A 17,341-nucleotide genomic window follows, 5' to 3' on the forward strand; every position below is an offset into this window, starting at 1 on the left:
CAAAATGCCTCTGATTTGAGCCTGAGGCTGGCACCCAGGGAGATATGACAGTTTCTATGCTCTTTTCCAAGAGGCCCATGATTCTTGTCATTCCATCTAGTTTTTTCCCTACCACTGCCTCTGACGCCCCTCATCTTTCCCTCCTCTCTGTCCAGAGAGGGGCCCTGGGAATGGAGCGGGGGCAGAGTGGGGAGGGGGGACAAAAGGAAACCAGGACAGGAGTAAGTCAGATTGACCTTATCGGTGAAGAAACAGAGGTCTGTGGGGACCGTGCCTTGCTCAAACTCACAGGTCATTGGCCGCTGGTCCAAGTTTAGAGCACAGGTCCTCCGTGACCCCAAGTCCTCAGAAAAAATTCTGATCCCTACCCTTCAGAACAGATCAGAGACTGGCAAACCTCACAGCTCTCCTGGAGCTGCTTCAGACCCAGCCAAAAAGCTACCACTGGACCATAGGTGGTAAAGATCTCTGGAAGTCACGATCCAAGGCATATTCTGAAAACTAAGAAACAAGAAACAATGGGGGAATCAGGTGCCTTGGATGGAAGATGGGGTATGGCAAGGGAGAACAGTTTGCTATGGCCAATTTAGATAAGCTACCCTCCATGGAAAAATAAATCAAGTTATATATGCCCTGGGATCACCTTCTTGACTGATCAACAAATATTTATCAAATATTCAGGCTGAGGCCCAGCCCTGAGTTAGCTGGGGATTTGGAGGTTTAGGAGGATCCCATCTTGCCTGGATGGTGCTCGTAGGCCAGAAGGAAAAGCCCTGGGAACCTAAACAGATGTGAACAATAGTTGCATAGTCTCTCACCTTGGGATTCTCTGAGCACATGGATGGAACTAAACAAAGAAGTCACTAGAAACCCACCAACAAAACTGTGATCATTTCCACTCTTTAGGCAGTGGGAAAGTTTGCCCCAAGTCATCCACCTAATTTCAACAGTTTCAGCTATGAAATAAAGAGTGTGGTTGGAAGAATGAGTAAAAATTAAGAGTAACCAGCAAGTCTGAAGAACAAGGTTTACTGGCCAAGACAGAGACTGGATCCAGATTCTGATCTTCAGTAGTAAATCCTATGAATAGTTTGTGGGTAAGAGAGAAGTCACACCCAAAGCCCACTGCAGCCCAGGCAATTCCTGAAAGTAGCACATAAGTACCAAATAGGGTTCAAACCGAAGTGAAGAGAGCACTGACCTTGCCTTGCTTTTCAATAACCCCCAGGAAAGAAGTGCACGCCTGAAAAATTGCAGTTAAAGCTTTAGGCCAAAGAGCCTACAAGCCTATGGATTTGAAATGCTTTTGCCTTTTTCTCTGTGTCGTATTGACTTCCAGATTCCTTTTGACTTGGGATTCTGTTAAAACAACCTGGATTATCCACCCACAGATATCAGTGGAGAGGGTGGTCAAGGAGCCAGCATTCTGGGACCTCCAACTACCACCATGCATAAAAGTCCTGAGAGGGATCAAGTGTCATTGCCTATCTCAGAGCAGGGCTGGGGCCCACAAATGCTGCTCACTGCTCCTCCCTGCTATAAAGTTTATGTGAGTCGAGGAAGTAGGCCCTGAGCCCTCAGGCAACAAAGCAGCTGCCCACCTGTGAAAGGACCTCATGACATCAGCAGTTAACTTCCAGGCCCAGAGGCTAAAATGCCCAGGCCCAGAAGCTTCCTTGAGCATGTCTACTCAGCTCTGAAATACATTTACTGTTGTTTTAACGGCTCTCTGGTCTCACTGCCAACACCTGGAGGTACTCTTGTCAGGAGAAAGCAGAAACTCACAGCCTGGATCTGCAGTAGGAGTACTGAGCTGGGAGGCCAGAGACCCAGGTTCTAGTCTTGGCCCTGCTGTGTGCCCTTGAGAAGTAGGTTAGCCTCTCTGGACTTTGGGCTTGTCATCTACCTCTACAAATGAGAGAAGCTGATTGGATGATCTCTACTGTCCTCCCATCTCCTGCCATCCACCAATGCATACAAGCGTCCCTGAGGAGCTGGAAGCACCGTTGCTGAGAGCAACCTCTGTCCCCTGCCTCCCAGAGGGCAGAAACCTGAGCCTGACTGGGGAGTCATCCCTTAATTCTGCCCATATTGATCCAAAAAGAAGAGGCATGTAGTGCTTGGAAAGAACACAAGATTTAGCATCAAAAGAACTGAGTCCAAATCCTGGCTTTGGGAATTTGAGCAATTGTGTTGGCCTCTGTGAGCTGCTTCCTCATCTGGGAAATGAAAATAACATATCCCCGAGCACACAGGACCGTTGTGAGAAATAAACAAGACATGTAAATGACAGTGGTCTATAAATCCGAGTCTGTCCAGACAAGAAGTCCCTAGGAGCACAGCTCACCCAGCAAGCAGCTATAAGCTCTTCAGGAACGCGGAACAACTCATCTGTGGTCCTCCCCCTTCCTGAAAGGATGAGCTCCAGGAGCACACAAAAGAGACTCATCTCAAGAGTCAACATGTCCTGAGAAGGCCCCAGGGGACTATAAACTCTTTAAACCGTAAGATGCAGACTAAGGAACTAAAGGGGACCCTGGTCTCAAGGTTTGTCTGTTGTAACTTGATAAAGGGGACAAGGCTACTGGTTGTGTCATTAGCAGGCTGTAACAGTACAATCATTCCTTAAGGCCTTGGAAAGGGAAACTGGCGAGAAAGATGGAGCCGGTGGTTGGGATGAACCCAGGGAAGCTTCCTGGAGAAGGAATTCCAGCAGCTGGGAGCCACCGTAGAGCTGTCCTTCTCCCAGACCTCTAAGTAACAACCAGAGACTGCTGACCCAGGAGAGCTGGAGAGAGAAGGTAAATGGCAGCCCAAGGGATTCCCAGGGCTCTGAGATACCTCCTGGTTCGCTACCCTAAGAGAAAACTTTTCCCATTGAATATAAACAACACCAAGGGCTTGCAAGCTCTATACCTGCCCTGCCAATGTTCACAAACCCCTGTCCTGTGTCCATTTTATTCTTTACAAACCATCCATTGCCCTTTTTCCCTCAGTTAGGTAGGTTGTCAGTACTCAGTCATGAGAATGCATGTGTGAAACTTTAGGTACTTAAAAACTGTGATGAACAGGGTTTCTATCAGATCGGGGGCTCCCTCAGCTCAAGAGCTGTGATCTCCCCTCACACTGGGGACTGCCTGGGGACAGAGACCAGGTCCTGCCTCCTACAGGGCTGTTAGTCAATGGGACTCAAGAATTTCCTTCAATTTTCCATCAAGATTTACTGCATATCTACTAATGCCAAGTTGTGAAAGATTTGCTTTATGGGCCATCCCCTCTGAGCATACAGGTATAGGCAGGAATTATGACCTAATTTGTGAGGCTGCTGAACTCCGACAAGCTAGCAAGCACACATGCAAGTTTAAGAATGTAAAGGCTAAAAGTCTTAGAAATCTGACATGCCAAGGCTTGCAAAACTCCAAATACCTAAGTGTCATAATTCTAAAAACTTTCATCATTTCCTCATTGATATGATAATATGTGATCATCAACCTCTGTCCACACAGATATCCCCCTACTTCTGGACTAGAGGGATAAAACGGAGAACTAGGTTCACATACTTACACCCTCAGGCAAGGCTAACTCAGAGCCACAAGATCGAGCACTGCTGTCAGTACCATGTTGCATCAGCCTCTTCTATATGTTAACAAAGTAGATGCACTAGCTAGAAGATTTTCCTTATTAAATGTCATATAGGGTGGCAGAGGTAGGCATGGAGTACCCCTCCCCCAAATCTACCAGGGAGATCCATATACAGCTCTGAAAACTCTCCTCCATAATCCTTAGCATACTTCCCAGTACACTGGTGTTGGCTGGATTAATGAATAAAGCATTAGCATATTAAGTCTGATAAAAAGAAAGAGTATATCATATCTTTCTTATAAGAACATGAGTCCTCCAAACCAATAAGGGCAATTTCAGGATTATTAGCTCTTTAGAGTCACCTGCCCTTGAGGTTCCCAAACTTTGGAATTTCATGGAGAAGTAACACATCTCCCTCAAAAAGAATGTGATAACCAAATTATACGATAGCCAAATTCTCATTTTGACAAGTAAGGACATGAAAGAAACAACTACAACATCTTGTCAGCATCACTTTTAAAAGAAATGAAGTTTTAACACACACCAAAAAAAGGTAGGAGGGCTGTGACTTCAGAATTAGACCTTCGTTCTCATGAACACTCTGCTGGCATCCTTTTACTTACATTTTCCTAAGGACAAGGGTACACACAGTAATGGGACAACATTAGTGTGGGATTAGTGTGGGAACCATGGTCCACATCTTCTCCACTTCTCCAGTGAACCCAGCTAAATAAAACTGTTCTTTGTTATACCCATGACAATCATCTAGTTGGAGCCTGTTTTCCTCCAAAATCTCCATGGTGCCTCAGCTTCAAGTTGAAACATGCTGGCTTCTCCCTCCTGGCTATTCTCTCAGAAGGGGAGCACCTTCATGCTGTCCAAACTAAAACTGTCCAAACTGAAACTAGTGCCACAAGTGTCTGAAGGCCACAGTCTAATCAGATCATTTGGATCATTAAAACTCCACCATAATTAACCGTCAGTTTATTATTATTTACTATTATGTATGCCATTTCAATACATAGCTGTGTGGAACTAACTTCAAATGTAGTATCTGAAACAATAGCAGCTGAGTTCCAGTGATGAAAGAAGAGGGCAAAATGCTGCTCTTCGAGAAATGCAAATCAAAACTACAGTGAGATATCATCTCACACCGGTCAAACTGGTCATCATCAAAAAATCTAGAAACAATAAATGCTGGAGAGGGTGTGGAGAAAAGGGAACCCTCTTGCACTGTTGGTGGGAATGTAAATTGATACAGCCACTATGGAGAACAGTATGGAGGTTCCTTAACAAACGACAAATAGAACTACCATATGACCCAGCAATCCCACTACTGGGCATATACCCTGAGAAAACCATAATTCAAAAAGAGTCATGTACCAAAATGTTCATTGCAGCTCTATTTACAATAGCCAGTACATGGAAGCAACCTAAGTGTCCATCAACAGATGAATGGATAAAGAAGATGTGGTACATATATACAATGGAAGATTACTCAGCCATAAAAAGAAATGAAATTGAGTTATTTGTAGTGAGGTGGATGGACCTAGAGTCTGTCATACAGAGTGAAGTAAGTCAGAGAGAGAAAAACAAATACCGTATGTTAACACATATATATGGAATCCAAGAAAGAAATAAAAAAGGTCATGAAGAACCTAGGGGTAAGACGGGAATAAAGACACAGACCTAGTAGAGAATGGACTTGAGGATATGGGGAGGGGGAAGGGTAAGCTGTGACAAAGTGAGAGAGTGGCATGGGCATATATACACTACCAAATGTAAAATAGATAGCTAGTGGGAAGCAGCCGCATAGCACAGGGAGATCAGCTCGGTGGTTTGTGACCACCTAGAAGGGTGGGATAGGGAGGGTGGGAGGGAGGGAGACTCAAGAGGGAAGAGATATGGGAACATATGTATATGTATAACTGATTCACTTTGTTATAAAGCAGAAACTAACACCATTGTAAAGCAATTATACTCCAATAAAGATGTTAAAAAAAATGCTGCTCTTCATACACAGAGTTTGAAGCTACTCGTCCAGGGTCAACTAGGAATTTTTGAGTTATTTTTCTAGATAAGAGCTTGCCTCAAGCCATCTGTGGACTCTCTCATGGCTTTGGTGAAACAGGTATTACCATTCCATTACTATTTGATAGACAAGGTAAATGAGCCTAAGAAACGTTGTTCATTCAACAGTCAGCAAATGCTTACTAAGTGCCTCCTGTGTGCAGGCACTGGGTAAGGTGCTATGACTTTGCCCAAGGTGACACAGGTGACACAGCTAGCAAGTAGCATAGGGAGCACCCAAACCCAGTCACCTAATCTCAAGTCCATTCCATTCCAAGGCTGCCTCTTAGGCTGAGGTCAGTGTTACTGAACAAGACAACAGGACCCCAGAGCCAAAGGGCTATTGTGGGAAGAACCACATGGTTGATCTCTTTAGCTTGTTCCTCCACAAAGAAAGTCAGTAGTGAGGATCAGTATTTTTAGACATTCACTGCCTTCAGGAATAAATCAAAGTAGGTGCCAGTGTCCCATTATTTATGGCACTGTCCATGGTGTGCAACACAGAACTGGGTACTGGGGGCTCACACACTCTCTTGGGAGCAACAGGAACATCCCAGTGAAGCACACATGAAATCCTGGGGGAGAAAATTTTTGGAAAGGAGAAACAGGATCTCTCTAAAGTTCTGAGAAGCTCCAAAACTCTACTCAATACTCTGTAAAGGCCTATATGGGAAAAGAATCTAAAACAGAGGCGATATATGTATTTGTGTAACAGATTCACTTTGCTGTACACCTGAAACTAACACAACATTGTAAATCAACTATACTCCAATAAAAATTTTTTTAATCAATAATTAAAATTCTAAGAAGTTCCAAGCAATAGGATCAGAAGCCAAACAGTGGGATTTGAAAAGTCCTACTCCTTGGATCAAAGACTAAGATCTCCAATGTGACTCTCTTAGGCTGCCTGAAGAGTCTGAGACCTATTCCTCAAGCACAGCCCTCTGGTTATGGCATGCACCCCATGCCATTGGTTTTGGAAACAAAGTCCGCCATCCACTCTGGCTGGCCATCCCCGCTGGCCAGCCTGCCTCACAGTTGCATCAGAGAAGGGGCCAGTCACACATGAGACTTCCCATCTCAAGAATGCCAAAATCTTCGTGAATGTTTCACCCTGTGACTGCCTCACAGGGAGGTGGGGTGACAGCCATAGATCACGTAAATGAGGCCAAACATGAGAGGCTGGTCCAGATCAATAGATGAGTCAGGACTCAAGAGTATAAAACCTCAGGAGCTCCAGTGCTCCTCACATAGCCAGCATCTCCTCTCCTCACTCACTCTTCCTGGTGCTTTAGGTAAGTGTGGGTTCTACTGGCTCTCATCTTCCCAGGTGGTCTTGCTCAGGCCTGCATGGGCTATGTGGACCAGGGGACAGGTAGGCAAGTCCTCTTTCCTCTTTGGGACCTACAGGACCTCTGCCTTTCCAACTGCATTCATGTTTAGAGGGGCTTCAGACAGGAAAGAGAGCTGAGCTGCTGCTGTGCAGATGGTGTTTCTGATCTTCTGGCCAGAATGTAAATACCACAAAAACAAGATTATCTCCTGTCTCTCTGGCACCCTTGTAAGGGACATGCCCTGTGCCCAGCACAGAGGTGCATTCTGCAGAGATTAACCCAGGCAGCCTGTGAATGGGCTGGATGGGACTTGTGAACTTGTAAGGACTACAGGCTGAATGTATTCTCAGAGAACAGGAAGAATGATTCAGAGAATGCTGCAGAGGGGGAAGGTTTTAGGAGTCATAGGAACCCAATGCCTGTTTTACACAAGATGTTCTGAGAGGGAAATGACTTGTGAGATGCTGGGACACAGTTTCCTCCTAGTTAGGGTTCCCTCAACCAAGCTTGGGCGTAAGCAAAGCCGATATCTTCTGGTCAGAGATGCTGGTCCAAAGGACCATGGGGGTCCTTCATCTGTTTCCAGACAGGACCATGGGGGAGCCTGCCTTTTCTGATAACTGGTCAGAGATCATGGCTGAGGTCAGTGGAACAGACCAAGAGTTTGAACTAATTCTCTTTTGCAAGGAATGGGGTACAACAGCCCTCTGACATTCAGACAAACCTCCCTCTGTTGTGCCAGGGATAGATAAAATCCCCCACCCTAGGTGGAGGTTTGTGGTCATTTTATATTTGCACTCAGAGAATCAGTGTTGGGATCAGAGGAGAGCTGAAAAGTGAAATACTCAAACCATCTCATCTTACAGGAAGTGAGGAAACAGGCAACGTGTGGGTCATTCGCCCCAAGATCACACAGCAGAGGGCAGAAGTAGAGCTGGGAGAGAAAGAGAAATGGGCACCACTAAGTGGGCTATTTAAAACTTGGTAAAGACTTTCGCAGGGGAAACACAACTTTTTTCTAAAAGCACTAATCCTAGGAGTCCCAGCTGAGCGCTCTTCCCCATATCCAGTCAGAGAGAGCTCAAGCCTGGCCCAGGCAGCGCTGCTCAGAAGACGACGGGCGTTGCCGTAGATGCAGCTGCCTCTGCCGCAGCATCCTCTTGCAGCTGGTCCAGTGATGCTCTCTGCTTTCCTTCCAGGGTTCCGTTCCTCCTTAGACAAACATGTCTCACCAGACAAAGCAGCCCACTCCTCACCCCCCAGTGGGCAGCGGGAAAACCTCCGGCGGCGGCGGCAAATCCGGCGACGGCGGCTGCGGTGGTTCCGATGACGGCTCCGGTAAAAGCGTCAAGTCCTCCGGGAGCTGTGGCAGCTTCAGCGGCGGAGACCACTCTGCTGGTGGCGGCTCCAGCTGCGGCGGGGGCTCCTCCGGGAGCGACGGCTCTGGAGGCTGCAGAGGAGGTTCCGGTGGGAAGAACTCCAGCGGCGGCGGTTCCTCTGACCAGAAGGGCCAGGGCCAGAGCTACGGAGGCGTCTCTAGTGGTGGCTCTTGCGGGGACGGCTCCTCCGGGGGCGGCTCCGGGGGTAGCCAGGGCGTCCCTGTCTGCCATCAGACCCAGCAGAAGCAGACGCCTACCTGGCCAAGCAAATAAGTCCCCCTGGACGCCATGGAGACGAAGGAGCTGGAGGTGTTCTCCGTGGGCGCCGATGGGCTTAGCGCTCTCATGATATTGCACTGATGTTTCTCAACCCCTCACGTCTTCATCCTCCCAGACGAAGCCATTGAGCTCTGGGGCTGCATCTTGTTCTGCAGTTTTCCCTCCTTTGTTTCTGTGCAACTCCCTCCCAACCCCACTGCCTCCTCAGTCAATAAATTTGCAATTCATGAGAATTTCTGCGTTTCCAGACATCTTTGTGGCTTCCAAGTTCGTTCATTCCATTCCATTCCATTCCTCTCTTTTCCTCCATCCACTCATCCACAGGGACATTCATTAAACAAATATATTTATTCTATTGGCAGAGAGTGGGTGGATAGGTGGGAGTCAGCAGGGGAGGGAGGAATGGCTGGCAACCAAGGACCAAAAATATAAATTCTCTGATTTATGGCTTAAAATCGTGAGATGATCCCCAAACACAAAGATCCTGGGAGGAGACTTCAGTAAACAGCCCCAGGTGGGTTGGGTAGCCACCTTGGGTCTATTCCTTGAGCTCAGTGCTTTTTTAAGACAGGGCTGCCCTGTACCTAAGGCAACTAGAGAAAGAAGAACAAACAAAACCCAAAGTTATTAGAAGGAAATAAATCACAAAGATCATAGCAGAAATAAATGAAACTTTAAAATAAATAGAAAATATCAATGAAACTAAAAAGCTGCTTCTTTGAAAAGCTAAACAAAATTGATAAACCTTTAACCAGATTTACCAAGAAAAAAAGAGAGAGGGCCCAAATCAATAAAATCAGAAATGAAAAAGGAGAAGTTACAACCGACACCACAGAAATACAAAGGATCATAAGAGACTACTACAAGCAACTATATACCAATAAAATGGACAACCTAAAGGAAATGGACAAATTCATTAAAAAGTACAATCTCCCAAGACTGAACCAGGAAGAAATAGAAAATATCAACAAACCAGTTACCAGTACTGAAATTGAATCAGTAATTTTAAAACTCCCAAAGAACAAAAGTCCAGGACCAGATGGCTTCACGGGTGGATCGAAGAGTTAACACCTATCCTTCTGAAACTGTTCCCAAAAATTGTAGAGGAAGGAACACTTCTGAACTCATTCTATGAGGCCACCATCAGCCTAATACCAAAACCAGACAAAGATGGGCTTCCCTGGTGGCGCAGTGGTTGAGAGTGTGCCTGTTGATGCAGGGGACATGGGTTCTTGTTCTGGTCGGGAGGATCCCACATGCCGCGGAGTGGCTGGGCCCGTGAGCCATGGCCACTGATCCTGTGCGTCCAGAGCCTGTGCTCTGCAACGGGAGAGGCCACAACAGTGAGAGGCCCACGTACCGCAAAAACAAACAAACAAACAAAGATTTCACCAAAAAAAGAGAAAATTACAGGTCAGTATCACTGATGAACATAGATACAAAAATCCTCAACAAAATACTAGCAAACTGACTCCAACAATACATTAAAAGGATCATACACTATGATCAAGTGGGATTTATCCCAGGGATGCAAGTATCTTTTTAATATCTATAAATCAAACAGTGTGATACAGCACATTAACAAATTGAAGAATAAAAACCATATGATCACCTCAACAGATGCAAAAGCAACAGAAACTAACACACCATTGTAAAGCAATTATACTCCAATAAACATGTGTTTTAAAAAACTGCAAAAAAAGCTTTTGATAAAATTCAATATCCATTTATAGTTACAATCTAAAAATAATAATAAAATTAATACCTCAACTATTTAATATACTCAACACACATCTGAAGAAATAGATAATTACCAGTAGTGTGGAAGCTTATTGGGTGCCTCTCCCTAGTAACAGCCCCCAATCCCACTTCACCCTAAATTTAATAAAATCATTTCCTTAACTGTTAACGTATGTGTAATATATACCTAAATCATATGTTTCATTTTAACCACATTTTTATAGTTATATAAGTAGATTCATACTTTATGTTATCTTCTATGACATGCTTATTTCACTCAACAGTAAGTTTGGGGGATTTTTAGTTAGTTTTTTTAAGTTTTGAATTTTATTTTATTTATTTTTTTATACAGCAGGTTCTTATTAGTCATCCATTATATATACATCAGTGTATACATGTCAATCCCAATCTCCCAATTCATCCCACCACCACCCCCAGCCCTGCCACTTTCCCCCCTTGGTGTCCATACATTTCTTCTCTACATCTGTGTCTCACTACCTGCCTTTCAAACCGGTTCATCTGTACCATTTTTCTAGGTTCCACATATATGCGTTAATATACGATATTTGTTTTTCTCTTTCTGACTTACTTCACTCTGTATGACAGACTCTAGATCCATCCACGTCTCTACAAATGACCCAATTTCGTTCCTATCCATGGCTAGTAATATTCCATTGTATATATGTACCACATCTTCTTTATCCATTCATCTATCGATGGCCATTTAGGTTGCTTCCATGACCTGGCTATTTATTGTAAATAGTGCTGCAATAAACATTGGGGTGTATGTGTCTTTTTGAATTATGGTTTTCTCTGGGTATATGCTCAGTAGTGGGATTGCTGGGTCATATGGTAATTCTATTTTTTAGTTTTTTAAGGAACCTCCATACTGTTCTCCATAGTGACTGTATCAATTTACATTCCCACCAACAGTGCACGAGAGTTCCCTTTGCTCCACATCCTCTCCAGCATTTGCTGTTTGTAGATTTTCTGATGATGCCCATTCTAACTGGTGTGAGGTGATACCTCATTGTAGTTTTGATTTGCATTTCTCTAATAATTAATGATGTTGAGCAGGTTTTCATGTGCTTCCTGGCAATCTGTATGTCTTCTTTGGAGAAATGTCTATTTAGGTCTTCTGCCCATTTTTGGACTGGGTTGTTTGTTTTTTTAATATTGAGCTGCATGAGCTGTTTATATATTTTGGAGGTTAATCCTTTGATTAGTTTGAAAATATTTTCTCCCATTCTGAGGAATGTCTTTTCATCTTGATTGTACTTTGCAAAAGCTTTTAATTTATATTAGGTCAATTTTTTAATTTTTGTTTTTATTTCCTGTACTCTAGGAGGTGAATCAAAGAGGATCTTGCTGTGATTTATGTCAAAGGGTGTTCTTGCTATGTTTTCCTCAAAGAGTTTTACTGTGTCCAGTCTTACATTTAGGTTGCTAATCCATTTTGAGTTTATTTTTGTGTATGGTGTTAGGGAGTGTTCTAATTTTATTCTTTTACATGTAGCTGTCCAGTCTTCTCAGCACCACTTATTGAAGAGATTGTCTTTTCTCCATTGTATATCTTTGCCACCTTTGTCATAGATTAGTTGACCATAGGTGCGTGGGTTTATCTCTGGGCTTTCTATCCTGTTCCATTGATCTATCTTTCTGTTTTTGTGCCAGTACCATACTGTCTTGATTACTGTAGCTTTGTAGTATAGTCTGAAGTCATGGCGCCTGATTCCTTCAGCTCCGTTTTTCTTTCTCAAGATTGCTTTGGCTATTCGGGGTCTTTTGTGTTTCCATACAAATTGTGCAACTTTTTTTCTAGTTCAGTGAAAAATGCCATTGGTTGTTTGATAGGGATTGCATTGAATTTGTAGATTGCTTTGGGTGGTGTAGTCATTTTCACAATGTTGATTCTTCCAATCCAAGAACATGGTATATTTCTCCATCTGTTTGTGTCATCTTTAATTTCTTTCATCAGTGTCTTATAGTTTTCTGCATACAGGTCTTTTGTCTACATAGGTATGTTTATTCCTAGGTATTTTATTCTTTTTGTTGCAATGGTAAATGGGAGTGTTTCCTTTATTTCTCTTTCAGATTTTTCATCATTAGTGTACAGGAATGCCATAGATTTCTGTGCATTAATTTTGTATCCTGCAACTTTACCAAATTCATTGATCAGCTCTAGTAGTTTTCTGGTGGTATCTTTAGGATTCTCTATGTATAGTGTCATCTGTAAACAGTGACAGTTTTACTTCTTCTTTTCCAATTTGTATTCCTTTTATTTCTTTTTCTTCTCTGACTGCCATAGCTAGGACTTCCAAAACTATATTGAATAATAGTGGTGAGAGTGGACAAACTTGTCTTGTCCCTGATTGTAGAGGAAATGCTTTCAGTTTTTCACCATTGAGAATGATGTTTGCTATGAGTTTGTGGTATATGGCCTTTATTATGCTGAAGTAGGTTCCCTCTATGCCCACTTTCTGGAGAGTTTTTATCACAAATCGGTGTTGAATTTTGTCAGAAGATTTTTCTGCATCTATTGATATGATCATATGGTTTTTATTCTTCAATTTGTTAATATAGTGTATCACACTGATTGATTTGTGTATATTGAAGAATTCTTGCATCCCTGGGAGAAATCCCACTTGATCATGGTGTATGATCCTATTAATGTGTTGTTGGATTCTGTTTGGTAGCATTTTGTTGAGGATTTTTGCATCCATATTCATCAGTGTTATTGGTCTGTAATTTTCTTTTTTTGTAGTATCATTGTCTGGTTTGGGTCTCAGGGTAATAGTGGCCTCATAGAATGACTTTGGGAGTGTTCCTTCCTCTGCAATTTTTTGGAAGCGTTTGAGAAGGATAGGTGTTAGCTCTTCTCTAAATGTTTGATAGAATTCACCTGTGAAGCAATCTGGTCCTGGACTTTTGTTTGTTGGAAGATTTGTAATCACAGTTTCAACTTCATTACTTGTGATTTGCCTGTTAATATTTTCTATTTCTTCCTGGTTCTGTCTTGGAAGGTTATACCTTTCTAAGTATTTGGCCATTTCTTCTAGATTGTCCATTTTATTGGCATAGAGTTACTTGTACTAGTCTGTTATGATGCTTTGTATTTCTGTGGTGTCCATTGTAACTTCTCCTTTTTCATTCTAATTTTATTCATTTGAGTCCTCTCCCTGTTTTCCTTGATGAGTCTGGCTAAAGATTTATCAATTTTGTTTATCTTCTCAAAGAACCAGCTTTTAGTTTTATTGATCTTTGCTATTGTTTTCTTTGTTTCTATTTCATTTATTTCTGCTCTGATCTTTAGGATTTCTCCCCTACTGCTAACTTTGGGTTTTGTTTGTTCTTCTTTCTATAGTTCCTTTAGGTGTAAGGTTAGATTGTTTATTTGAGCTGTTTCTTGTTCCTTGAGGTAGGATTGTATTGCTATAAACTTTCCTCTTAGAACAGCTTTTGCTGCATCCCATAGGTTTTGGATCGTCGTGTTTTCATTGTCATTTGTCTCCAGATATTTTTTGATTTCCTCTTTGATTTCTTCAGTGATCTCTTGGTTATTTAATAACGTACTGTTTAGCCTCCATGTGTTTGTGTTTTTTACTTTTTTTTCCCTGTAATTCATTTCTAATCTCAGAGTGTTATGGTCAGAAAAGACGCTTGATATGATTTCAATTTTCTTAAATTTACTGAGTCTTGATTTGTGACCCAAGACGTGATCTATCCTGGAGAATGTTCCACGCACACTTGAGAAGAAAGTGTAATCTGCTGTTTTTGGATGGAATGTCCTATAAATATCAATTAAATCTATCTGTTCTATTGTGTCACATAAAGCTTGTGTTTCCCTATTAATTTCCTGTTTGGACGATCTGTCCATTGGTGTAAGTGAGGTGTTAAAGTCTCCCACTATTATTGTGTTACTGTCAATTTCCTCTTTTATAGCTGTTAGCAGTTGCCTTATATATTTTGGTGCTCCTATGTTGGGTGCATATATATTTATAATTGTTATATCTTCTTCTTGGATGATCCCTTGATTGTTATGTAGTGTCCTTCCTTGCCTCTTGTAACATTCTTTATTTTAAAGTCTATTTTATTTGATATGAGTATAGCTACTCCAGCTTTCTTTTGATTTCCATTTGCACGGGATATCTATTTCCATCCCCTCACTTTCAGTCTGTATGTGTCCCTAGGTCTGAAGTGGGTCTCTTTTACATAGCATATATATGTGACTTGTTTTTGTATCCATTCATCAAGGCTGTGTCCTTTGGTTAGAGCATTTAATCCATTCACGTTTAAGGTAATTATCAATATGTATATTCCTATAACCATTTTCTTAATTGTTTTGGGTTTGTTTCTGTAGGTTCTTTTCTTCTCTTGTGTTTCCCACTTAGAGAAGTTCCTTTAGCATTTGTTGTAGAGCTGGTTTGGTGGTGCTGAATTCTCTTAGCTTTTGCTTGTCTGTAAAGCTTTTGATTTCTCCATCAAATCTGAATGAGATCCTTGCCGGGTAGAGTAATCTTGCTTTTAAGTTCTTCCCTTTCATCACTTTAAGTATATCATACCACTCCCTTCTGGCTTGTAGAGTTTCTGCTGAGAAATCAGCTGTTAACCTTATGGGAGTTCCCTTGTATGTTATTTGTCATTTTTCCCTTGCTGCTTTCAATAATTTTTCTTTGTCTTTAATGTTTCCCAGTTTGATTACAATGTGTCTCGTCGTGTTCTCCTTTGGTTTATGCTGTATGAGACTCTCTGTGCCTTCTGGACTTGGGTGGCTCTTTCCTTTCCCATGTTCCGGAAGTTTTTGACTATAATCTCTTCAAATATTTTCTCGAGTCCTTTCTCTCTCTCTTCTCCTTCTGGGACCCCTATAATGCGAATGTTGTTGCATTTAATGTTGTCCCAGAGGTCTCTTCAGCTGTCTTCATTTCTTTTCATTCTTTTTTCTTTTTTCTGTTCTGCAGCAGTGAATTCCACCATTCTGTCTTCCAGGTCACTTATCCGTTCTTCTGCCTCAGTTATTCTGCTATTAATTCCTTCTAGTGTATTTTTCACTTCGGTTATTTTATTGTTCATCTCTGTTTGTTTCTTCCATAATTCTTCTACGTCTTTGTTAAACATTTCTTGCAACTTCTCGATCTTTGCCTCCATTCTTTTTCCAAGATCCTGGATCATCTTCACTGTCATCACTCTGAATTCTTTTTCTGGAGGATTGCCTATCTCCACTTCATTTAGTTGTTTTTCTGGGGTTTTATCTTGTTCCTTCATCTGGTACAATGTCCTCTGCCTTTTCATTTTGTCTATCCTCCTGTGAATGTGGTTTTTGTTTCACAAGCTGCAGGATTGTAGTTTTCTTGCTTCTGCTCTGTGCCCTTTTGGTGGATGAGGCTATTATCTAAAAGGCTTGTGCAAGTTTCCTGATCGGAGGAACTGGTGATGGGTAGAGCTGGCTGTTGCTCTGGTGGGCAGAGCTCAGTAAAACTTTAATCCACTTGACTGCTGTTCCGTGGGGCTGGGTTCCCTCCCTGTTGATTGTTTGGCCTGAAGCGACCCAACACTGGGGCCTACCTGGGCTCTTTGGTGGGGCTAATGGAGGACGCTGGGAGGGCTCACACCAAGGAATATTTCCCAGAACTTCTGCTGCCAGTGTCCCTGTCCTCACGGTGAGGCAGAGCCACCCCCCACCTCTGCGGGAGACCCTCCAACACTAGTAGGTAAGTCTGGTTCAGTTTCCTATGGGGTCACTGCTCCTTCCCCTGGGTCCCGATGCGCACACTACTTTGTGTGTGCCCTCCAAGAGTGGAGTCTCTGTTTCTCCCAGTCCTGTCGAAGTCCTGCAATCAAATCCTGCTTGCCTTCAAAGTCTGATTCTCTAGGAATTCCTCCTCCAATTGCCGGACCCCCAGGTTTGGAAGCCTGACGTGGGGCTCAGAACCTTCACTCCAATGGGTGGACTTCTGTGGTTTAAGTGCTCTCCAGTTTGTGAGTCACCAACCCAGTAGTTATGGGATTTGATTTTTATTGTGATTGTGCCCCTCTTACCATCTCATTGTGGCTTCTCCTTTGTCTTTGGATGTGGGATATCTTTTTTGGTGAGTTCCAGTGTCTTCCTGTCGATGATTGTTCAGCAGTTAGTTGTGATTCCAGTGTTCTCGCAAGAGGAAGTGAGAGCACGTCCTTCTACTCTGCATCTTGAACAAATCTCCTCAACATTAAGTTTTTGAGGTTCATCAATTTTGAAGCATAAAATTAATTTTCACTGCTGTATAGTATTCTACATGTGACTATCACACAGTACATTTATTCATTGTACTGTTGATGATATTGAATTATTTTCAAGTTTTACAATGCTACTGTAATATTCTAATACATATTTATTTGTTACATATGTAAGAGTTTCTGTAGAATTAGCAGAATTACCAGGTTTTATACTATGTATATCTTCAACTTTACTCTTACCAATGCCACTTGTTCTTCAAAGTGGTTGTTACAATTTATATCTCCACTAGAACTACATAAGAGTTCCTGTTCCTCCACATCCTAACCAGTACTTGATATTGTCAGACACTTTAATTTTTACTAATTTATGCATATCTTATGGTTTTAACTTGAACTTCAGGTTTATTCTTCTGTTCATTTTTAGACATCTCAAATTATATAGTTAGCTCAATTATCAGCATGATCACTAAGAAGACCAAGCTTTTCATATATTTATTGGCCAGTCATATTTTCTCTATTACAGAATGTCTTTTCATATATTTTGCCCATTTTTCTACTAGGTTGACTGTCTTTCTCTAGTTGAATCATAAGAGTTCTCGATATTCATGGACAGGAATTTGCATTCCTGGAGTGAAAGTCAAGTTATTGCATATCATTTTGTGCATTTCTAGATTTGGGTTACTAATAATTTTCTTTAGGATTTTGCATCTGAATACATAGGAGAGATTGGCTTGCAATTTT

General features: G+C 42.2%; 1 protein-coding gene across 1 annotated transcript; it reads left to right on the forward strand.

Moving 5' to 3' along the window:
- Nucleotides 1–8,209: 8,209 nt before the first annotated feature.
- LOC136137072 (loricrin-like) lies at nt 8,210–8,638 on the forward strand. Its single transcript, XM_065895432.1, has one exon. The coding sequence runs from the start codon at nt 8,210–8,212 to the stop codon at nt 8,636–8,638; it is 429 nt and encodes a 142-aa protein (XP_065751504.1).
- Nucleotides 8,639–17,341: the final 8,703 nt, after the last annotated feature.

The sequence above is a fragment of the Phocoena phocoena genome, chromosome 1 (assembly GCF_963924675.1).
Source record: "Phocoena phocoena chromosome 1, mPhoPho1.1, whole genome shotgun sequence".
Classification (NCBI taxonomy): domain Eukaryota; kingdom Metazoa; phylum Chordata; class Mammalia; order Artiodactyla; family Phocoenidae; genus Phocoena; species Phocoena phocoena.

Coding starts and splice junctions, on each gene's coding strand:
- LOC136137072 (XM_065895432.1), top strand. CDS start 8,210: ATGTCTCACCAGACAAAGCAGCCCACTCCTCACCCCCCAGTGGGCAGC.